This window comes from Eublepharis macularius, chromosome 2, assembly GCF_028583425.1.
Source record: "Eublepharis macularius isolate TG4126 chromosome 2, MPM_Emac_v1.0, whole genome shotgun sequence".
NCBI classification, from domain to species: Eukaryota; Metazoa; Chordata; class Lepidosauria; order Squamata; family Eublepharidae; genus Eublepharis; species Eublepharis macularius.
This window is the reverse complement of record NC_072791.1, coordinates 151,228,099-151,252,874: the sequence shown is the minus strand read 5'-3', so window position 1 is coordinate 151,252,874 and position 24,776 is coordinate 151,228,099. Positions and strand designations below refer to the sequence as shown.

Here is a 24,776-nt window from a genome sequence, read left to right as displayed (position 1 = left end):
CACACCCCTTGCCATCACCAGAAGTGTGTCATTGGTATAACTGATTTGCATATGCCACACCCCCTGACATCACCTATCCTGGCTGTTTTGGACCCAATCCTGGCCATTCAGGGCCGAAATTGGGCCCAAAATGGCAAAAGGGGCTGAAAATGGCTGAAAAGGGGCCCAAAATAGTCAGGATCGGGACGCTGCTGAGTGGGAGAGTGATCCACCATCTGTCAGAGGCCTGATTGAGGCCATTTCAGCCCCAATCCGGGCGGGGCCACATGACATGTGACCTCTTTGGGGAACTACTGGAACTGTGTTCCTGTATGTTCCCCCTCGAAATGAGCCCTGCTGATAATTGACACAACAATACATAAAATTTCTGGAGCCCAAATACTACTTGTTCCAAGTTCTTCAGTAGGAAGTGGCACAGACAAGATTTCACAATAAGTAATAAATATAACCAAGTTCACCCTGCATGATTGTTTTAGCACACTGGCATTAAGTTCGCATCTTTTACATTTGGATTACTGGCAACTGTTCACCCCTATCATTTCTCTTTCTGTAAAAATATCTCTAAGAAGCCCTTTAGTCCCATAGAAATCTTTGCTTGCCATTCCCTTCACATACTGGTTAACCTGGCATCCCAGCTATCCCTCCAACATAACTTATTGGTTTGATTTTCTTTTTTTTTTAAAAGAAGAGCCACATTTGCTATACCACTGGATAGACAGAGGAACCTGGGAATATGGAACTTGCCCAAGGATAGTAAGCCTAGTTGAGGCTGCAACCGAATTTGAACCCAAGTTTCCCATGTCAAAGTTAAATCTCTGTCCTGTGAGAGACACTGTCACATTTAAAACTATTTCCCACTTGCAAAAAACAATTTAGCAGATGTACACTGTAATGGAACCTTTACTTAGGGAGAAAGAAGATCATGTCATACTGCCACTGCATACATGGCAGCAGTGGGAAAGAGCTGGTTTCTGTACACCCAAAAATGGTTTGGCCATGGTGACAAGAAGACTACTCCTTTCAGAATTCCAGGAATCACATTGAATAGTTGCTACCAGGGAAAACCTGCAAATCATAACTCCAAGGTAACTGCTAGTGGAAGAGACTGAAGGAGTGGGACAAATATCTGATAAAATTCTCTGCAGCCCTCTTCGTTGGAGTCAGTTCCTCATTCAATAATCTCAGGCAGCACCCAGCTCCAGGTAGAATGCCTCACACAAGACAGAACAGTCTTGTGTGGCCAGCCTGAACTATGGTGGTCAGAACTTTCACCTGCCCACCACAATGACCATCTAAAGCTAAAAAACCCAATCCAGAAAAATATATAGTAGTACAAATCCTTGAACGGGAAGAAATAAACTGGGAGTTTTCCAATGCAGCAATAACATTTCCAAACTGCTGCCTCTTACCTACTCACTATCTCACTGCACATTGATTTTTGCAGCAGTGAAGAGGCACAAGAAAAGTTATTGCATCCCAGTAAATATTTTTCTCTGCTGTTTTAAGAATGGACTGAGCTATCAGAGGATGAGCAGGTGGACAGGTGACAGTGCTGACAAAGGGATACTATTGGCCTCTCTGGTTGCCTATGGCACCTGTTAGAATCTTCAGCTGCTACAGTAAAACATGCGGCTTCTGTCCACAAGATTGGCCTCTTGAGGTCACTTCTGTAAACTGGGCTAGAGAGAAAATATTAAAGGTATATCTGAAAGACAGACTAACAAATTGTGTGACATTCATCAATAAGCCATGAGAAGAAACTAGTTGTATTAAGGAGCAGAGAACACAAATGGACAGAAATGATCACATGCCAAACAACAGACTCCAACCACATCCTTTGGAATGCACATCTGTCCTGAGAGTCTTGGACACCTTGGCAGCACTTGAATAACTTTCCCTGCCAACTACTCATCGCTGGGTTGAACTGCTTCTGTTTACTGTCTCCATAAATTCTCTGGGGAAGGGAATTCCTTTGTTGTTCTGTATACAGCACTAAAAATAGAAGATTCCTCGCTCTATTCATGCTCTTAAGGCAACTTTATAGCATCACTTCTATCAGACCACTGGAAACATGTGTCTCTTTTCATATATGCATGCACACTCCATACCATTCAAGAGAATCTAATGGTAGAGAGCACTGAAATGCACAGAACTAGGGATGACCCAGATCAAATATCCTGAGACTGTGGAAGTAGAATGATAGAGATTCAGTGGAAGGTAATATTATGTCAAAATGCTTCAGAAGTGGGTTGGTGGTGAGAAACAACAACTTATCAAAATGAGTCTACAAAGAGTTGTCAAGTATGTATGTGTATGTATGTAACAGCAGCATGGAAACATCTGTGAACTAAAGAGAAAAGCGTCCAAGTGAGGATGGGGAGGGGCAGAAAAAATCCGAGGTTTTTGAGACCCAAATAAATGGGAGGGGGCAAGTTCCACACTGGGTAGATTCAGAACCACCAACTGAGGTTAAGATATAAAGACCACTTACCATGGTGAGTGTCATACGGTCGATCTCATGTTTGTCTTTAGTCTTGTGTTGCCGAAAGGGACTATGTCTGAGGTAAGAAGAAAGTGTCAAAGCACACTCCCTCTAACCTCACCCCATCTTAAAATCCATCTTCCTCTTTTTCTTCTTACATCCTTGTTCCAGAAATGCCAACCACTCCATTGTGCCCCACCCACATCCTCTTCAACTGCCAGTCATACCTCTTCCCCACTACCATCTATGACCCTTGCTCTGTTTCAGGCGCTTCCCCATTCCCATCATATCCACTTACCCTCTCAGTAGTTTGAAGAGCATGCAGCCTAGAGAGAACCAGTCAGCACTGCTATCATAGGCCACACCTTTCTGCAGAACCTCTGGTGCCATGTACCCATGCGTGCCCCTGTAAAGACGCAGTATAAACAAATTGGCAGGGAAAACACATTACCTGGAAGCATCACACATTACCAGCATAAAGCATCAACACAACCTCCTTCCCCATTTTTAACTGTTTTTTTATTTTTTGCATTCATTTTAAGCTCTGGCTTTAAATTGATGTATTTGTGTACTGGTTTTAATGGTTTTTAAGATGAGATGTTAATTTGTTATCCACCTGGGTGGCCCTATGAAGGCAGAAAGGTGGGGTAACAATCTTGTAAATAAATGAGATTTTTAAAAAATCATAGAAATGTGACAAAAAATTAACATGGAATGGATTTGCACTTGAGAATTTGGGAGCACATGTGGCTTTTAACTAGAACTGGAATCTAATTAATTCTTCCAATTTTAATTACAAGAAGGACCTATAGAAACTTCCACCCTATGAAGTTTTAATGGAAGTGATATCAACTGGAAACTGGGGGGTGGGGGGCGCTACTCTCTGCAATTCCATTATCTCCCAATGGAGTAGTCACCACTACAAATGCTCACTCTTCATTGAGAAAAAAACTCAGACACCCTATACATAGAATTCAGTTCTATTTACAGTAGGAGTTGGTGTGCATCACAGTGGCTTAGTGTGCTCCACACCTGGGCTTTGGGATGTCACATTTGCATAGGAGCTATGTATGGAATATTCAACATATGGAGGCCTGAACCTGGACATGGCCTAGCTGAATCAATCTCATTCCTAACTGTGTATGGAAACAAACATATGCTAGAGAATCTGGTACTCAGTGAACTTCCACTAGCCCATATTACAGCTGAAGATTTGAGGGGAAGATTCTCCCTGCATTCAGTAAGCTCTATCTGTCAAGGCTGGGGAGCACTGATAGGTCTGGGTGGGTCAGTAAAGAACTGATTTGCTGGCTGGAGGAATGGATTCCGTTTGGATACTCACACACTGGCATGAGGTTTCTTCTTGGAGAAATCACAGGCAAGACCCAGGTCTGAGATACGAACATGCCCAAACTCATCCAGCAAGATATTGGCTGGCTACATAGACGGGGGGGACAATGAACAAAAGTTATAGGGAGGGGAGAACGTTGTGATAGGTAACACACACACAGAGTGGGGAAGAAGAGGACCTGCTTTACAGCCTACCCCAAGCCTTCTCTATCATAGGATTTTGCATTGCAGCAAAATACTTTGGCTTTCTGCAGGCAGACTATGTTGCATGGAAAACAAGGGTAGGCTTCTGTGAAGAAACTGAGGGAGTAGTTCCAAAATTGAGAGTTTAGTTCCTGCAGTGAGTGGACTCAGTTGTAGAGAGGATATACTGAGGTAATGATAAACAAAATAAGCCACCAAGGGATGTCCCTTCCCACATGATATCGAGCAACAACAAAAAGCAGGTAACGAATGGTTAAATAATCCAGGACACCTTTTTTCTTTAAAGGAGAAAGTAAGTATAGGTTCTGTTTCCTCAGTAAAATAGTGAGAGCTTGGTTCTTCAAACCTGAAACTGCTGTTTTCTGAAGCAGAAGACATAATTGGTCTCCTGAAGATGCATACTGCTCCCTAAATGAGTCATGGAGGACAGCATAATTCCAGCTTCTAAACTGTGAGTGGTGCAGCTGTATATAGAGGCACTCACACTGAACTCAGAGCAACTCATAAACATATGGTGTAGAAGTGGGTAGAAGGGTAGAATTGAACACCCCAATGCAGAAGACACCAATGCTTCCCTTTGTGGAAAGGCAGGCCTGGGATTATGGGGATGGAGCACAATGCAGCTGTTGGGGTGGGTTGGAGAAGGTACATATGCTTACCTTGAGGTCACGATACACCACAAAGCGATTGTGCATGTGTTCCAGCCCCAGAATTATCTCTGCTGCATAGAAACGCATCTCAGTCTCAGAGAAGACTCCATGCTGGGAAAGGTGATAATGTAGGTCGCCCCCTGCAGGGAACAAAGCAGAACACCATATGATGCATACATCCTGGCCACTATCAGTTATGGAGCAGAGAGGCAGGGTCCTGCAGCAGCCAGGGGATTCTTTGGAAAGGTACACAAGGGGGAGGAGGTGGAGAAAGGGCTCCTACAGGCAGGCAGGGTTCTGGCTCTCACCATTCATGAGGTCCAGGATGAAGCTGAGCTTGTCAGGTGTTTGGAAGGCATACGACATGCACACGATGAAGGGGCAATCCTGGCAGAGACACGAGGGACAAAGTCACAACAGGAAAAGGCAAAAAAAAAAATCCACTAAGTATGCAAGAACATTAATGTGAATTATTTTTCTCTTCTATGTCACACACATCACTGCTCATGTCCTTAAGATACTTGCATTCTTGCTTCCCTGCTGCACATCCTGAACTTTCAGAGTCATCCCTTGCACATGCTTGCCAGCCACCATGCTCTCCTTCAAGCATATATACATGGAACTGGTAATCCTGTGGGACCCTGTCTGCTGCCTCGCTGCTGAGTCTTCCATCTACCCTTCACTGCCTTCTATAGTGGGTTTTGATCCAGCTCCTACACAGCCATCACACAGCCTTTCTGCCTCCTGGACACACACATGAAGACCAGCAGTGGGCTTCCAGACTCCCTTTATGCATCTGGTACACAAAGCCACTCTCCTCCCCTCTCCTCCCCCTCTTTCCTCTGTGCAATCCATTTCTGTCTCATGCTCTCCTTCTGCTACAGCACACATTGCCATGTCTCTCTTCCCCTTTCACGTGCACAATACACACTGCGCAGCCTACACATATCCCAGCCCTGCTGCTAGTTTACTGCAGACATCACACTCCCAGCCACATGCTCTACACCATCTCCTGTAAATGTTATATCCCTCTGATAATGAGCAGCATGCTCATCAGAATACCTGCTGTGTTTACACCACCACATGACAGCCTTAGCTAAAGCACGCCACATGCCGTCAAGCATTTCCCTCCGTACACAGGCCACAAGCCTCCTCCTCCCCAGCAGAAGGGTATGCTACTTGGAAGATTTAGGGCTCGTGCACTATACTGCTAGGATAGGCGAGCTCACCCCGGTGCTGACAAGAGACAGCATAATGCGCTCATTTAGGGCCAGTGTCTCCCCTTGTTTCATCTTTATTCTCTTCTTATCCAGACACTTCATAGCATACCTGGCAGGAACAAGAAAAGGAAACAAGCCTGTTGTAATGTCCTTGCCAGTACCAAGGGAATAATCCCTACTGATACCCCTCTATGCACTTTTCCAGAATGTGGCTCCCAAGGAACCCCATATAGATATCCTTTGGCCTTGCACTTTCTGATCATAATTTTCAAGCATGCTATTAGAATTTTAAACCATGCCACATTTCTACAAACACTTCAATGGGTTTTTTTGAGGGGGGCTGTTCCTGGGATGCCTTCCCATACATGTCCATAGCACCTCAAACAATAATGGCTAAGCTTGCCAAGGATTAGATTAAACCAGACTCTCTTATCTCATAAACTCCTCTTCCAATTAACACTCAGCGTGTTAAAGGAAGAAAAAACTGCCAGAGGTTCATGTTGCATTTTATTGGCCCAGGCAGTACAGAAGCTGGAAGGGGGGGGAGGTTCCCCCCCCCTAAAGCAGAGCAAAGAACTATATTGACACCCACAGAGGAGAAACTGTAGAGAGGTTTTATAATAGAAAACTGGGGTCCTCTCAACTGGCACAGGTGGCATCTTTACCATAAAAGAGAGGCCTCGGGCTGCTTTCAGGGCTGAGATACCAGAAGGTACTTATTGTACCTTGTAGGCTCAAACTATGTTTATATTTTGCCTTTCATGCAGCTATGTTATTATCTCCCTCATAACCTGTCCAATTCTCTTTCTTAGCCTCAGTAAAGTCTTTTTTGGTTTACCACAATTAGAGAAGACTTTTTTCTGGCTAAAGGTTGGAAACTGAAGTCAATTCTGAGATTACTGACCACCATTCAGTCTTATGCAGAGTGCTATGTGCTTAGAAGGGAATAACTGCATAGGATTAGACTGTGATTCTACAAAAAATAGTGACTGCTCCCCTGAGCTCTTCATACACTGCTTGGAGGACTCTGATTTCAGTGTAGACACTGCTATGGGTTTCCCTGGAATTGGGGGCAAGTTGAGAAACGACTTTGGGATGCTTGGGTGCAGCTTGAACCAGTTGGGACCAGACTGCTGCGAGCTTCCATTCACCCTACTGAGGAGCAACAAGACTGGCCATGGAGTTGAGGCGAGGGGCAGAGCGGCACATCACAGTTTCCCACTGCCATCATGGCCACTGCAAACTTCTCAGGATATTTTCATTTCTACATTACATTACTTTTCAGTGCACAATTATCTCATCTTCTCAACAATTCTGGGGATGTAAAGCTAAGAAACAATTAAAAGTATGTACTCAGTACACTCTCTCAGACCTCCTCCCTATATATGGGTAAAAAATAATAATGTTCATTTAGATGCAGCTCCACTGATTCCTCTTGTGGCATGTGCCAGTGAGCCCATTAGCAGGAAAACACTGTTAGCAAAGCCAGACCAACACAGAGTAGCCCAGCCACAGTTGAGGGAGGAGGGCAGTTCCATCAAGCCCCCTCCTATTGACTTTTTTACTGCTGTCATGCCAGCTATCTGTAAGAAAAGAGGCATGGCAGAGGGAGCTCTGAGGTCCCCAAACAAGACACTGGCCGTTTTCGTATGTCGCAATACACACAGAAGGCTGTGGCTTCCTTACGTGATTTTTTACACCATCCGTATGGAGGCAGGCAGTGATGATGGCGCTTTCGTGGCGTTTTGTAATCAGATGGCGTCAAAAATCGCACAAGGAAGCCAGCAGCCTTCTATTTTAAAGACGTGTGAAAATGGCCACTGTCTTCTACTGTGCCACTGCTCTAACCAAGACCACAGAATCACCACTATCATCAGTGAGGAGGGCAACTGTGGTTTGAACTCAGATGTTCAAACTTAATTGTAACCTAAACAGCAGAAACTAAGTATTAAAATTAATAGCCTAAAGTTTGCTCTCATAGCACCCTCAAAGCAATGCCAAACATTACATTTTTCCTGTGTCTGCTTTCCGGCAGCCATAGACCTCGCCAAAGCCGCCACGCCCAATGATGCGATGGACACTGAAGTCATTCATGGTCAGCTGGGTTCATTGAGAAGGCGGGAGGGGACAGAAGGGAGGGGACAGAAGGGAGAAACAAGAATGTTAGCATGCTTTGAGTGCCATATTGCCCCTGTAACATCGCAGCAGCAACACACATGATATTCTTAAGCTTTCAGGGACACACTACTCACAGATCTGAATGGCTTTCCACATATTCTTCCTTCACCCCCTAGGATGGCTGTTTGGGAGGTTATTTCAGTCTGATTTTAGATCCTGACTCAAGAGCATCTTATGTTATGTGTGGATTGGAAATGTTTGTTCTAGGGTACTGGGCACTGGACTTGGTTTGCTTTACTTCTCAGATCAATACGGAACTTTCAAATACCCTATTTCGTTTACACTAGTGCAATCCTAAAAACACATTGCTCTACAAGTTTAAAACAATAATCATCCCTCCTCCTTGTGGCTACAACAACTGTGAAAGCTTGCTGATACAAGGAGTAGTTTCCCCCTGCACGACTAGTACTCTGTAGATCCTATAACACTCTGGCATACAACAACAACAACATGGCCGGAGGCAGTTCTATGCTTAGTGTCCTTTGACAGCTCTTGCTTTATCACTGCAACTCTCAGGAATGCTCTCCCACCCCCTAGGCACTCACATGGATATTCAGCTCTACATTCTTCCACTGACAGAACCGTGTGAACTTGTCACTAGAAGAGAATGGGGAAAAGGAAAAGAAGAGAACAAATAAAGACTCAGTGACAATTATCGCCAATGAGCACATCATTCCTCTAAAAGACACACACACACCCTTTCACTCCAATTCCTTTATCGAGACTCCTCAAGCCTAGTAACCTCTATTACGGAGACTCCACAAATATTCCTGAATGGAATGATGCTTATGGAAGGGGACATACAGAGATACGCCACCCCCCCCAAATGCAATTCTCCCATCAGCTGTACCTGTTTACCCCCCACCCCCATGGAACTGACAGCAGCTGGGGCAGGGGGAGGAGACTTAGATGGGGGGAATGGTACAGGAAGAAAAGAGTTAAACTGTTCTGGTGCTCTGGCCCCAATCAAGTTTAATTTTTTAAAAAATAAATTCCCTGGGAGATCCTGATCAGCAGTTTCCCATGTTACACCTAGTTTCATCCCAACACAAGTCCCACTGAGTTCAACAGGACTTGAATCTAAGTAAGGGTACACAGCACTGCTGCCTTACAGAGTGAGCCTATGGATATTTACCCAGGAGTAAATCCCATTGCATTCAATGGGGCTTACTCCTAAATAATTTTGCAGCTTTAAAGGTAATGGCCCATTCTCCTCCCTTTAGAGAAGTCTCCCATTCACAGTTATTCCACAATGAAGTAAAGTTTACCCTTCATATCACTCTTAGATGCATCATTCCTTTTTTCAGTTATTCCTCCAGATAAACACATTAAGAATTACTCCAGCAATTTCTCCCACTGGATATCCTTTGCCAAAGATTTTGTCATGAAATCATAAACACACACCACATAAAGTCCACTCACCTCTCAAAGTATCTCTGGAAAATATCTCCACGGAGGCATTGACAAATCTCTTCAATGTATGGCTGTCAGAGGAGTGAACAAGCAAGAGATGTACGCCAAGAACATATTCCATTCATCCTTCCATTCACTGGTTCTGTTTCCCACCAGCATGACCTCTGCAAACCTGAGAATACTTAGCAAGCCCCCTGGCACTGCACACGTTGCAGTGAAATGTTTATCTCTGTCATACCATGCTTATCTCTGACCCAAGTAATGGTTTGTCCCACACATGCTAGTCTTGTTGGCACTAGGCCAAATGAGATTCTGGACTGCATGCACACAATTAAAAAAAGGTAAGGGTAGTCCCCTGTGCAAGCACCGAGTCATCACTGACCCATGGGGGGATGCCACATCACGATGCTTTCTTGGAAGACTTCTTACAGGGTGGTTTGCCATTGCCTTCCCCAGTCATCTACACTTTACCCCCAGGAAACTGGGTACTCATTTTACCGACTTCGGAAGGATGGAAGGCTGAGTCAACCTTGAGTCGGCTACTTGAACCTGGCTTCCGCCAGGATTGAACTTAGGTCATGAGCAGAGCTTGGGCTGCAGTACTGCAGCTTATCACTCTGCACCATGGGGCTCTTACATGTTTACAATTATCTAGACCAAAATTATATGTGCATTGATAAAGCCCAGGGAAGCTGAAATGAGATTGTAAATACTTTTAGAACAGCTTTTCTGTTTTTCACATATTCATCCCGAAAGTGGCAGAAGGGCCAAAACATGCTTTCGAGCAGCATGTTTGAATTCAGTCCCAATCTATTAAGGGGGACATACCTGGAACAGATCAGGTGGTACTTGCTTCTTGCTGAGGCGGCTCTGCACATACTCTGTGGCAGTCTTGGAGAATGGCTATGAGGGGACACAGAAGTTAAAGAACCTGGATGCAAAGCTCTCTGACTCTTCTCACAGTTGGCTTCCACATGGTGGCAGCAACAGCAGCAAGAGACATACAAACAAGCTTGTATGTGTCCCCCCACCCCCAAATCCAGTGCGCTCTTTGGTGAATCCATCTGGCTGTCCATGCACCCACCCATCTCCTGTGGCCCTATGTGAGTAAGAGTGATCATGTAGAGACATGCCACCCCCCAGCCCTAAACTACCGCCCCTTTCCTCTCACTTCCCCTATTGAGCCACACTGCAGTTCTACAAGACAGCTCAGTAAGGAAAGGGGAAAAGCTCCCTGCAATGGACTGAGAGGGCATGGAGTTTAGTGCTGCCATTCTGAAAAGGGAACCTAGCTCCACACCCTCCTAACAGTGGCAAATGAGGGAGTGTCCATGCAGACACTTCATTTGCAGCCACTTGCCAGATTCCCCCTTTAAACTGGAGAAAAGCAGGCTCATTTTTCCTCCCATTTAAGGCAGAAAGCAGCAGGAATGTAATAAGTCATGCCTTGGACTGAGTACGACTTCATGTGGATGGTTCCCCTTTAATCTGGGTGTTTCCTGCCTTCCATGTGGGGGAAAAATCACTGTATTTATTTATGATAACAGCATTGAGCTGGGGAGATACCGTGGGGGTGATATCCAGATCCAATTTTGCTATGACTGGGGTTTTGCTAGGGGTATTAAAAGCCAATCCACCCACAGAAATCAAAGCCGAGTCACAAATCTGAATCTGGCTTAAAAGCTGGAAGGGTAGGAAGCGGCTGACCACAGGCAAATATTGAATAGTATATTATTCTTTTCTGCACCCAAAAGGCTGGAGAAAAGAACTTTCTATCTACTACTGAGGAAAATACTAGGTTGTATCCAGTCAGCGTTTCCACCCAATTTTCCTCCTTATTACTGCTCCTGTACCAGATGGCTTATGTCCATGCCGGGCCCATAATCCCCAGCACAGCCTTTTTGGATAGTCAAATGGGACCTCCCTCCACATTTTTCACCAGTGGAAACTCACGGCTTCCCCCGAGATGATACTCTAGGTGGCTGCCTACAATTGCTCAAAAGTAAGGCCCAAACAGGAAACAAACCCATTAGCTCTTAATGGTAGGGGAATGAGTGGACATGAAAGGTTTAGCATTCCTAAACACTGTGACATATAGTGGACCACAGAAAATACTTAACCCATGTAAGAACATACAATACCACATATATGGTATGAACGTAGGAGGCGGTCTGAGAGTGAATCAGAATTTTAGTTCATCTAGAACAGCTGTCTATTTGGACTGGCAGCAGCTCTTCAGGGTCTAGATAGAGAAAGATGTTTTCAACATCAGCTACCTGAGTTATTTTAAGTGGAAGGTGCCAGGGACCGAGTCAGGGGCTTCTTGCATACAAAGTATGTACTCTGCCATGGAGCCACAGACTCTTCCATAGTCGACCAATTCCTCTTCATCAGCTTGGAAAACCTTGTAGTATCAGGGATCGTATTCAAGTTAATTATGGAGCACCCTTGTTATGCAAGTCCTAAGGGCTTTTCAGACTCTCCTGGGGACAGCAAAGTATTTGGGACACTCACATGAGAGCAGGACAGCAGCTCCTTCATGATATACATGTCAAAGATCTGGCGGCTCTTAATTGCACGATCCTCCTCAGAATCCATCTTCTCATACTTCTTGATCTGGAAGGAATAGGCAAAGCCACATCAGAGATGCGAGGCAACAGGTTTCAGTAACCTGCATCTTCTTACAACCATGACGTGAACCAAATAACTGAAAGGCAGTATTTGGAGTAAGTTTTTAAAATCATGTTTTGTTTGCAAACTTTTTTGCCAGGGGTGGGAGGAGAAGCAGATTCCAGCATGGACTGTACTCATTTCCACAGGGGTGATTTGCTCCAGGTTTGATGCTGCTGGGAAGTGTCCCCCTGCATCTGCCCATAGCATTGTGGTGCTTCCATGCACCACCTGGATTTTCTTCTACTTGTCTGCAATCTTTCCCAAATCTGCTTTGTTGTGATGTTTTGGGGGAAATCTTAGCAAAGCTGGGCTGGTTGCCATGTGGATAGGAAAGTCTGGATGTTTTCCAGTCCACAATCATTTTCCCTACATCAGTCTCTGCATCAATCCCTACAGCATGCGGGGGTGCCATGGGGACTGGAGTAGGGGAAATGCAGGGAAAGCTGCCATCTGGAAGCCCTGTTGCCACTGTGCTGCATCGGCAGCTGCATCAACACTAGGGCTTCCACAGGAATGCGTTGCCATGTGGAAAAGGCATGTGTGGGGACAATGTGAAAGCAAAGTCAAAGGGACTGGAACAAGAGATTACAGAGTGCAATGCACAGAAGCTACAAAGCAAGAGCTTATTTTTTCTTGCTTTAAATCTGTTTTTATTTTAGAATTCAGACAAAAATGAACAATATATGTAGAGTGTTACAAAGTAAGGAAAATAGAACATTGCAAACTTTTCAGGCCTCTGGTTGTTTCCGTATAGAATTTTGCCCAATTATTATTTTTTCTACACATCCTGTCTCTAAAAGGCAAGGTCTTCCAGGATTCTGACAGGCAACCACACTCTACATAGTAACTTGAGTTATTAGGTCAAAATCCAGAAATTCTCCCTGTATTTTTACCATCCCCCTCGAACTGGGAAAAAGGGTAACTGAATCTTCTCTCACCCTCAGTCCTGTTAGTTGGCTTCTCCCTCAACTACTGTAATATGCAGGACTTAAGGGACAAAAACACCAGGAGGAAAACTGGAAAGGAGGGCTCACAATTACCTCATCTTCCAGTGCTGTCAAGAATTTAAAGGTACAGTTGGAACCACTAAATTGCAGTCTAGCAATCCTAATAAGCAAGATGTACCCACTGTGCAAGGCAGTTGTAAGCCAGGTCTATTATCACCCCTTCTAGAACAGGCCTCCTCTCTATTGGAAAGGGATTCTCAAAGATCATCTCCTCATCCTTAAATGCCTTTTACCCACAGGATATGAGGGAATTCAGCCTTCTCAGTTCCAGCGCAAAGAAGGCAATCCTGGTATGACTACAATGGAGGACTTGGGATAGATGGATGGCACTCACGCATGTACTCTTATGCTCTCTCTCTCTCTCTCTCTCACACACACACACACACACACACACATATCCTCACCTCTTCATAGAATTCCACCAGTGGCTTGGCTTCCTCCACCTGATTTAGGCAGAAGTCTCGGAATAGCAGGTACCCTAAAAATACATACAATTGACATCAGTTAGGGACTGATGCACCCTCCTCCAAATCAGCCAACTGTCCTAATCAGAAACCAGCAGTTCCTGGAAAGTCCTGATATTATATGTCATTCCTTAAAATCTGCAAAGGCAGTTTTTCTGATACAGGAGATCATGCTAAAAACACTGGTAATCTATTGTGTTGTCACCGTCATCAGAACAGAAGACTTGTCTTTCTAGTCCAGTTCTACCACTTGGTGTCCAAGACTGACCAATCAGTTGCCTTGTCCCTATCAGGGACACTAGACAATAGGGTTGCCAAGCCATATCCTTGATGTGCTGCACACATATACCTTTATAAGTACTGAAGAAGAAGACTATGCAGCTACAGTTTCTTCCACTCTGTTCCTCTCCTGGTCCCTTTTTCTGTCTCAGTAAACACGGCTCTAGTTTTGATTTCAAACAGCCAGAGCAGGGAGGTAAAGAAAGGGACCAATGGAAAAACAAGACAGGAAAAACTGCAACTGCACTGTCTCCCAGTTCATTTGTTATGTCTTTAAAGGCATATGCAACTTCTTTACATTGCACCCTGACAACCCTAAAAGAAGAATATAATGATGATGTCTACCCACATATACATATTTGGTACTCAGGTGCTTCAGAATCTGATATCCAGAAGTATTCTATTACCAGAAATAGCTGGCATTCATCTTCCATCAATGTGTCAAATCTTTTTGAAAATATCATCTGAACCAGTGGACATTAACACATTTTATATTTATAGGCATAAGCTCTATATCTTTAACAGCAGCATAAGATAAAGAAATCAACCAGCGCAAAGCTTTTTTAAACATCATGCATGTGTTGATGAAAGCATCACTTATTACACTATTACACCACTATTAAAGGCAAAGAGCTCTGGTGCGTATACAAATTAGCAACTGTTGTAATCTAATTTAACTGTGTAGCCGTGAAAGTTAGACAAAGAAAACTGAGATTCCTAACAGGCACCTGTAAAATCTGTTTTAATCCTACAAGGGCAATTTTAGTTTTGTAAGCTGCACAAAAGAGTCTGCTGAAGATTCCTCCATAAATTCCTCACTAAGTTTGTTTCATTTTTTTTCTCCTGATACCCAATATGCAGGAATTACGATGGAGAAACATTTCCCACCATTTGGCCTCTATGCCAGGTGAAGCTTCACCTCCTGCATTTCTGCTGTTAAAAAAGCATAGCAACAGGGCTGGTAAAAACATGGAGGCAGCCATATTGCACCCAGTGGCCTAAGTTATTAGGTTCCCTGTTAAAGCCAATCATCCAGAGGAGTTAGCCGTGTTAGTCTGTAGTAGCAAAATCAAAAAGAGTCCAGTAGCACCTTTAAGACTAACCAATTTTATTATAGCATAAGCTTTCGAGAATCAAGTTCTCTTCGTCAGATGCCTGATGTTTTGATCAGGCATCTGACGAAGAGAACTTGATTCTCGAAAGCTTATGCTATAATAAAATTGGTTAGTCTTAAAAGCCAATCATGACTCATCAAAGGGTCATATTACAAAATTCTGTTAAAGGCACTTCTATGGAAAAACCTAAGGAACCCTACTTCTAGACCTTAACACAGAACTGATAACAGTTCCCTATCACATACATAAAAGTATACAGAAGTAAATGCAACTTTACTGCAAATTTCAAAATGGGTGAGGCTGCCTCCAGTGATTTTAAAATGTACGCAATGTAAAACAAATGTGTACAATGCAGATATGAGTCTCACCAATACCAGTTATCGCAATCATAAAGGGGCAGTGGAAAGGGTTCTGCTTCCCACACCTGGGGAGCATACACTGACTTCTCATGCATATACCAGCTTCTGCCCTCCCTCCTTGCCTGAAATAAGTGCTGATCAACACCCACTCCAGCTTGTGGCTAAATGGTTCCTGATCTTAAAGTCTTTTCCCAGGCTAGGTATGCACCATTCCCAGGTGAGAGAGGCAGAGGCACAGAGGCAGCTGGGAAAGCAACCAGGAAGACAGAAGGGAACATACGGGGAGGGGGGGGGGCATGAAAGCGGGGTATCTCATGCGGAAACCACAACAGGCTGTGGGTGTAGAAGGAAGCAACAGCATTTCCTGTTGGGGCGGGATATAGTAACAGAAAGGGGGAAACAGCACTGCAAGCAAATTATAGGCTCTGTGCGGACAACAGTCCAATGTCACCTAATCAGCCCTTAGCCATTACTCCCTCCCTAACGTGAACTCCACTCAAGATATGTGATCCCAGTAGCCATCATAACAAATACCCAACATTGTTCCACTGTCTACTAGAGACAGGTCCTCCCCTGGCCAGGCTCTGCTGCCTTTAACAATTCAGTAGACAGCCTCCCCTTGATTTGATACATGAGAAAAAGCTTCACTTGCTCAATTCTTTCCCCCCTCATGTACAGGAACTCTACCAAAAAAAATTGCTGACATCCCCAACTTATAGAGGAAACGTTGGACAGGCCTCTGCATCTCCAAGAGTTACATAAAACCATCTTGGAGACATTAATACGGGGAGGCAGAGTAAAAATGCTTTTCAATCAAGCAATTAGATAGAAGGGGAAATTCTAACAAGTGCAGCTGCTAGACTACCATGACTACAGCAATGGGGGAAAATCCACCCAGGAACATCTTACTTTTGGTGCATAGGAGCCCACTAAGGGTCTGTGGAAATGGAAGCTCTAGAGGGAGAATACATACAACCCACAATCAAACCAGGCTCTTCAGCACCACCACCCCTGCTTCCAATATCCCTCAAGTGAGACACGTATCCTAATCCCCCGAACTAACAATGGAAGATCGAACAGGAACCACTGCAGCACACACAAAGAGGAAGTAGAGTGTCTGCATGAACTTCAGCAATTTTCCCCTTCCCTAATTCATTTGCACAGTTCTCTGTTATCTCCTTGGGAACATTACACCACCAGCCTGGGATGCAAAGGCAGAGAGGACTCCCTTTTTTCCTTTTCTTTTTAGAAATGTTTAGCTGGCATATCTTTTCTTTTTGCTGCAGTACTACAACAGGACAAGCTGCACCTTGCAGAAATCCCTCTCCTATTAAAGGCAAAGGAACTCTTGCCTCTTGCATTGGCCACCCAAAAGAAAGCTTATTCACTGATGGTCTGTGTGAAAGGTTCCCTTACTCACCAATCTTCTGAGAAAATATCTTGTCAAAGGTCACCTCACCCCGGTCTTCCAAGTATTTCTGCATAACACTGCGGATGCTGCCAAGAGAGAAGGCATATAAGTGGGTTAGCAAGGAAGCACTTCTTTGGCTCTGCAGATTATTCCCTTAGAGAATCAACATAAACAATATCTCAGTGGAAGGCATGATAATGAGACTTCTTATCCTAGAGATAGACGAGTGGGCTCCAGCACTGGGTACCATCAGTTTAATTCATGGTTTATGAGCAACTAGCCCTTTAGAGAAGAATCTATTTGGACCCAGGAGCAGGAAGAAAGGCAGCCTCTCAGCCCAGTAGGGGTGTGAACGGTGGCTTGTTACCCTTATAGAAGGGAGAGGTCAGCTAGAATTTAATCTGTCTGGGAGGTTTGCAATAGAAGCCCATGAAAAAGTCTATGAACAATACTGGCCTTTCTTCTTCAGCACAAAAGTGTGTGGCTGGTTAAGGGTAAATGGGTACTCTCCTAGGCTTGAGAGGTAAGGGGACTAGTATGTGGAGTCTTAGGGCTGCTGTCTTGAATCCATCCGTTCTGGTAAATGTAATATTTGTTTATCTGAGGATGGAAAATGATAATGAAAGACCCAACATGCTAAGCAAAAAGATAGGCAAGAGTACTCTTGGTAGGGAATAAATTTGCCTTTTCAGGGATCCAAAAGTACATCAATCAATCTGAGAGATGAGTTGACAGCATTTCAAGTTGGTTGCTTATAAAATGCAGTAGATGTGCTAACAGTTAAAAGTTTCATGCTGGGTTAATGTATTACAAAGGATTGGGGGGCTCCGTCTTGAAAGCATCTGCCCTCTTTCTAAGATGGACTATCACTGGACTTTCCTAACAGACATTAACATAAGAAGCAATGCGTGCACATTACACAGCCTCTATGGAGAAACGTTTTAGTGTTCTCCCCAAAGGCAACCGGGCTTTTCAGAGTGTATTTTGCTTCTGAAAAGCTTCTCCAAAATGTCTTAGCATTCACTTGCCTGAATTCTAACCATATTAACTTGGAAATCACACTAAATGCAATGGATTATTTTTGGACTTTCCAGCAGCTTGACTTGAGCCATATTTACTTAAAAGGGCTTCCCTCCATGCAAGCGTGATTGATGGTAATCAGGGTGCCCTCCAGATCTGTGCAACTGTGTGGAGTCAGCATTTCTGACATGCACACTTCACACCCTGCAGCTCCTCATGCTGATTCTTGCTAGTTGGAACAGCCATAGGGATCAGTGCGGATGATGCAGTAAATGTGGCACATAAGCCGTAGCTGGTGCAGCAACCTATTGTGCTAGCTGGTCTCTCTGATATTATGTGCTTTCCCTACTGTTAGTGATAGAAACAGCCATGCGAAAAACCCCTTGGGGCCAGTTATACAACTGTCAGAATTGAGTGGCAAAGCTTTTTTTTAATTGTTTGGCTTTGGGGGAGGAAATCCCTTCACATACAAAATGAGCATGTTCGAGAGGCAGCTCTTTACCTTGATATAACATGCTAGTTTTCTATATGCAAGGGGGCATTCAAACCTGCAACATCTCTCACTTGCAGCCTGAAGAGGAACAGACAAAAAGAGCTTCACCACTTTTTCCTGAATGTTCAGACAGGCCCTTGTTCTGCTTTAAATACAGGCTGAAATACAAAGAAGGCTGTAGCCTTGGCCTACAAAGGCAATTGCATTCTCACTAGAAAGCTAGGGGGCAAGTGTTCCATACTTCACTGCTTAGTCTAGGCTGTAAAATGGGGGTGAAAGTGACAACAATTTCAGTTCTGCAATCTACTAATAAGGTCTGAGTAGTTTTCTGCCGGGGGGGGGGGGGGTAGTAAAAAAACCAGTTATTTCTCTTATAGAAGGAAAAGACAGGATTATTCGATGGAGGAAGGATGGCTGGCTGCATTTCTGGTGCTGTTATGGGACTGGGATAATATATATCTCCAATGTATCCATGACAACCATCTTTGGGGGGCGTCCAGTATTAATATTATTATATAAAGCATCTTGCGTACAAAAGGTCTTAATAATCATGCTGTGGGAATCCTCACAGTATCCTGGTCAGGTAGGCAAGTCACAAGCAGTAACAGCAGGGCAAAGGCCTGATCCAGATAGGTCTTCTAATGTCAAGAGAATTCATCCATGTCAAAGAAGCACAAATGGGAAAAGCTTATTTGGTCATCGGTGGTAAGCAAGAATCTATTCTATATATTTAAAAGGTTAGTAGTCATAAGATGCAGATAGGCTCAAGCACAATAGTAAAAAAAATCGCATGGGCTAGTTTGGTTGTCTTATTAGCTCTTAACAACTGTGCATGTCCTTCTGATTGCAGAAGTTAGAAGGGTAAGTGCGGCTTGATTGTGTGTGTGTGTGGGGGGGGATTAGATTCTGAAAGTTTAAGGAAATTGTAGCTCCTTAATTCTTGCCTCAGTTTTCTGCTTGGTAAAGTACAGTACTACATACAGAGGAGGGCAATCTAGGATGCTGGCACTCTCAAGCTCTTCTAGCACAGATACTTAATGAAAGGCAGTTACTACTAAAAATAATCAGCCAGCTGTTGACAATGTTCTTGTTTGCTGGAAGGCCATTGGGCAGGAAGTGGAAGTTGCTTGCAAGCATCCTTGGGCATCAGAGGAGAGAGCACAGAGTTGGATGGCCCTTCTGTTCTTCTTTTTTTAAAAAAAAAGCTCTTGTGAACTGGAAGCCTAGAGAGCTTGGCTCTAGTACTTTGGGGGACACTGGCTGTCTGGCTTCATAGGCAAGCAAAGAAAAAGGAAACAAACACAGAGAAAACAGCTCAATTCCTTACCAGGACAACCAACAACCATTTGTAGTACACTGACCAGTTTATAAGTCTCTCTTCCCTTCCCCAACGGATTCTGCCCTGTCATAAATGTCAGGCAACTTTGGCTCTGATATACACAGAGGGAGGTTAGAAAGAGCCTGTAAACAAAGGACCGGGACTGCAGCCGGAACTACTGAAGTCGAGACGTGGGTTGTTTTTTCTCATGTTCTGTGCTGCAGTTGCTTATGTTAAGGCGCATCTAACTGGTCTATCCCCCACAGGTGACACCATTTCCTGACAGTAACAGACACACACATGCACACGGCTCTTTGATGCCGCACTCTGTCTGGGTGGGAGGGACAAGGAGAAAAACCACTGCTGCACCACATAAAGGAGCCAGTCAGAACGCTGCAAGGGCAGGAAGCACATTCAGAGAGAGCTCCATAATAGGAATTATGGAGAGCTTCCTTTCCTGACCCATGTTTCTGTTCTGCACAAATCTTGGATCTTTTGGCAGAGGGCAGGGTATGTGGTTCTGATGAGCATCAGTTTTGAGTTCTGTTCTCCCTCTTGCCTCCTGCAATGCCTACATCGACAGAGCCTCCAAATCCCAATCTTTAATACACAGCATCAATGTGGTGCATGGACTAGAACATTAAGCCGGATGCAGAGGCCCCAATTCAAATCCTTGCCTGACTACGAAGTTAAAATGCTGCCTTTGAATTCCTTAAGAGTAACAAATGTAACAGAAATAAAGGAAGATCGCTGTTACTCAGTTTAGCGTCCCCTCCCCCATGCAGCTTTTGTGATGATGTTCCTTCTGTTCAAAAACATGGTTCTTTCATTAGTCCCAGTCCTAGAGATGGCCTTGCATGTGCATTTTCACCAGATCACCTAGCAAATCTGCAGTCCTCACCCTGGCTTCAGGAAAGCTCTTTTGGCAAATTCCCCTAAATTCTGAGATACAGGTGAAAAACAGGAACTGCCCATGAAGCAATGCTCATGAAAGACAGTGAGTGCTGGGGCCATGCAGCATGTCATTTCCATAAGCCTATCTACTTGCCGATGTGCCTGAGAGTAAGCAGTCTTGTCTTCAAGAACAGCTATGCTGTAGCCTCATGAGCAAGGCTTTGTCTGTGGCAAGATCCACCATGAGAGCATAGAAATTAGTATGAGCAAACAAAACCAGCATCCTCACAAAGCTGTCTTTCCATTAAACAATAAAAACTGTGCATATATGTAAAAACGTGCAATTTTGAGGGGGGGGGGTGTAAGGATATGGATGGAGGACTACTGGCTGGTGAGGCTGATGTATTGCATTGCTCTTCCCATGATGAGAGGCAGAACAAACTATGCAAAACCCAAAATATATGCAAACATACTTACTTTGCCTATTTGTATTTTTGTGCATACAGTTCTGCTCATTACTGGTCTCCTCCAATGTATTTTCGTTGCTCATGAGATATGGGATGGTCTTTGCTTATTAGTCTGGCAGTTTTATGTGCTCTTATTAAGGGAACTCAAATTTCCTTCAGCCATCATAGCCCCCCTCAAGTCATACCAATTTTGACCATTTTCTCTTTTTCTGCTGGCTGGCGTTAAAACCACAATGGTTCCCAGGGGAAGATGGGCAGAATCAGCATGTCTAAATTCCCCATAACAAATAGGAAGAATTTGCCTGCAGTATCTGCTTCAGATATTCTGAATCTGGACCCAAACCAACCCACTCCCACAGTCATCCCTGACACCCATGTGGTATCCTCGCCATTCAAGCTGATGTGTCTATTTCTGCTCCTCAGAAAGCCCTCTACTGGGACAAGACCTCACTGCAGACCTCTTATTCCTTAGTCCAGTACTTCTCAGTTTGTCATCTCTTACATCCCACCAATCACTCTTATCAAAGAAACGGATAGAAACAAAAAGTACAGGCCTCCTGTTGTTGGATTTATCATTTATAGTAAGCTTTAAAGATATAAAACATTGCAGAAGCACAATAGTTAATCCCTGGCAGGTAAGGCTGGCAGAACATGGCACACAAAAGACACTTATGGATGGCAGGGGGAATGTGGCACTATGAGAAAGGTTAAGTGTCCAGGGTTACAACTAGCATACCAAAAGGCATAATCCATGGAAGGTAGCAGGAGATAGCACATCATTCTTTCAGGTGGACATGGGGATTGAGGGAGAGTGAACTTTAGCAATTGTTATGAAAACCCTGCAGCCTACTAGTGGTATCTGTACCACCAGTTTAGAACTACTGCTAGTAATCTTCTAGCCTTGCTTCCCCTGCTGACCATATGACCCCTGGAAAGTAAAGCAGTTGCTGTCAGTGATCCATCTTTCACAAGCAAATCTCAAAGACATCCTTTTGGGCTATGGGCAAGATCAAGCCAAACAAACACACAGCAGCAATGGTTGTTGTGGATTTTCCGGGCTGTATAGCCATGGTCTTGGCGTTGTAGTTCCTAGGAACTACAAGAACTACAACGCCAAGACCACGGCTATACAGTCCGGAAAATCCACAACAACCATTGTTCTCCGGCCGTGAAAGCCTTCGACAATACACAGCAGCAACTCTGTCAGGTTTAGGCATCGCGTAAGAGATGGGGGAAAGCAAACTAGAACCACAATGAGGAAGGACAAATATGATTATACTGCAGTCCTAAAACAGTGACTTAGACAATGGGGGCTGCCCTTGAAATAAAGAGCAAGTGAAGCAAATTGGTTATGTAGCTAACCCATTCTGCTACCTCCATCTCTCCAAAGGCCATGGGACTTTGTGCAAAGTCCTCACCTGGGTACTTGCATATTCAAACAACATTCATGTGAAGAGCACAAAGACTGCTGGGATTTTCAGCTTCTATCATGGTGACAAATTTGCTTCAGGCTGTGAATTGGCAGCTTTCAGGGCTTGCCCCACAGGTCCTTTTGATCTCCCTCAGCCTCCCTTCTATGGGGTGGTGTAATGGGAGAGTCTGCCGGACCAGACTTCTTCAACTGGTAGGATCTAAGGCTGGAAGGGGGAAAAGTATGACAGGCCACATGGAAAGGGAGAAGAGGCCTGCTTTTGCCCACTTGTTGACAGTGTATGATACCTGTTAGGTCCAACCCTGTTGCCCTTGGTAACTATTGCATGCTTACTAGGAAGCAGAGTTAATTAAAGTGTGGCCATCTGTCCCAATTGGATGAGCAGGGGAGAGATCTGATAGCGGCCTGACACTCTTCTGTGTCTCTGGAGTAGTAAAGATCCTTTCCTTAAACAGGGCCCCTGCCTAAATGCATTTTCCCTTCTTTACCTTACGAAAAGCTGTGCTTCAATGGCCACACATTGCATTTACAATGACTTGCACTGTTGGGTGTGCAGCTCCTGTGCTCATTAGAGTTCACAGCAGCCACAAGGTGAATGAGGGCCTTAGTGCTACTTGCAGTTGAAATGCCAATCTGCATCACCGGATACTGATAGATGTCTCCTCTTCCCCCCTCCTTGCTTTGTACCTTAAGTGCTATGCAAGATTGTTCTATGTGCTTGTGAATGGGCCATACTCTGCGCAGGGAATACTGAAAGAGGGAGACTGTATCGAGACAGTGATTAGGGCATCACGAGAATGACTCCAGGGCACTACCAGAACAGGGATCTATGCCATGGTGGCTCTTCATAGCATACAGTAGCACAGATGCAGGATGGTTGGGGGGGGGAGCATGCTCTAGGCCCATAGAGACTGATACCCTGGTTTCTCTCTCTGCGGGAGGTTAACAATCGCACATAGAGAGAGGGGGGGGGCTGTGACGTCAAGCTGAGGGAACTGAGCGGGAGGGGGTGCTCCTCTATGACTGGAAGCACCAGGGTGCTGCTGCAAGGAGTGAAGGAAATAATAGCCAGCGATCCGGGCCGAGTGAGGAGTCAGGAAGCAGAGTCGGGGCGCCCTGATAACCAGCCATCCTCGTGCCCACTGTGATAACACAACCGCACACACGCAAAGATGCTGCTTGAGGGGACCCCCACCCATGTGCCTCTGGGGGCTCGAGATGCCTTCTGTAGGAGCTGAGGGGAGCTGGATCTCTTTCAACACAGGCACACGCATTCACCCAACCCAGTCGCCTCTCCCGCCGCGCCCCGCACCTGCCCCCCGCCTCACCTCGGCTCAGGTAGTACGATCTTCTTGCTGGCTCTGGCTGCTGGAGTTGATTTACTTTTCTCCATAGCCATCAAGTAGCTCACATCAGCGAGCACAGCCTCCAAGTCGGCCATCTTGCCAGGAAATATTTCTTCTGCTTTCCTTTTTCACAATCAATTCTCTTATTATTCCCGCGGCCTCCGCGGCTACCTCGCCTCCTCTTCCTCGTTGGGGTTTGCGTGTGTGCGAGTACGCTGAAGGGGGAATGGGGTGGGGGAGGGAAGGAGAGGGGATCTGGCCCCCCCACCCCGCTTACAAACAGACCCACATGATGCCTGTGCAGAGAAGCAGCGAGCCTTCCTTATTTCTGGGCTGCTGCTGCTTCGCCCCCCTGCTCTCTGCGATTGGCTTCCCTTCCTCCGGGGCTGTGTGTGCAGGGAGGGACGGAGGGGGTTGCGGCTGTTGCGCTCGCTGCCTGTCAACGCAGATCCGAGTGGGGGGAGGGAGCTTGAGCGCGATCGCTGCCTTATCTGTCAGTACTGTTCTTTCTTATGGGGGAGCGATCCACGCTCGGAAGGGATAAAGCCACAGCAATGCCGCAAAAGTGGGAGGAAGCCCGGGCAAAGAGGGACAATATCAAGGCACCGATTCAATGCTAAGCCACGGCGAGCGGATCCCAGGCGCTCACACTTCCTTCCTTCCTTCTCCTCCTCCTGCCCTTGCGCTTTGTTTTTCCCCTTTTGCACGCGCGAGAGCTCCACGGTGCACCGCACCTCTCCCCGCTCCGACTCTAGCTTAAAGCAACAGCGCCCGGGCAACAAAAAAAAAAAAAAAAAAAGCGGGGAAGGGGGGGTTCGGAAGCCTGCGATGCACTCAAGTTCTGCGCCCGATACTGCCCCCTGGAGACTGCGGGCGGACTTGCACCTCGCTTGGCCTAGGCCGAGTTTAGATCGCTCGGCTTCAAGTGCCGCCCGAGGCGACACACTGCCGTAGGCGCTCAAATCGAGGACCGCTTGGAGGCCTAACTGGCCGCTGGTTTA

The 24,776-nt window shown here is 45.2% G+C and overlaps 1 protein-coding gene across 1 annotated transcript in view; it reads right to left on the bottom strand.

Annotated features, from left to right (window-relative positions):
* The window catches only part of GRK2 (G protein-coupled receptor kinase 2), a 37,087-nt gene extending 12,566 nt beyond the window's left edge, over positions 1-24,521 (bottom strand). Inside the window, exons 1-14 of the mRNA XM_054971204.1 lie at positions 23,758-24,521; positions 16,815-16,891; positions 13,582-13,655; positions 12,012-12,113; positions 10,326-10,400; positions 9,507-9,568; positions 8,630-8,681; positions 7,915-8,006; positions 5,916-6,015; positions 4,995-5,073; positions 4,696-4,826; positions 3,825-3,919; positions 2,781-2,888; positions 2,492-2,558 (exon numbers count right to left, since the gene is read on the bottom strand). Coding sequence (XP_054827179.1) covers positions 2,492-2,558; positions 2,781-2,888; positions 3,825-3,919; positions 4,696-4,826; positions 4,995-5,073; positions 5,916-6,015; positions 7,915-8,006; positions 8,630-8,681; positions 9,507-9,568; positions 10,326-10,400; positions 12,012-12,113; positions 13,582-13,655; positions 16,815-16,891; positions 23,758-23,870 — 1,227 coding nt within the window. The 5' untranslated portion in view covers positions 23,871-24,521. The remainder of the gene's footprint in view (positions 1-2,491; positions 2,559-2,780; positions 2,889-3,824; positions 3,920-4,695; positions 4,827-4,994; positions 5,074-5,915; positions 6,016-7,914; positions 8,007-8,629; positions 8,682-9,506; positions 9,569-10,325; positions 10,401-12,011; positions 12,114-13,581; positions 13,656-16,814; positions 16,892-23,757) is intronic.
* Positions 24,522-24,776: the final 255 nt, after the last annotated feature.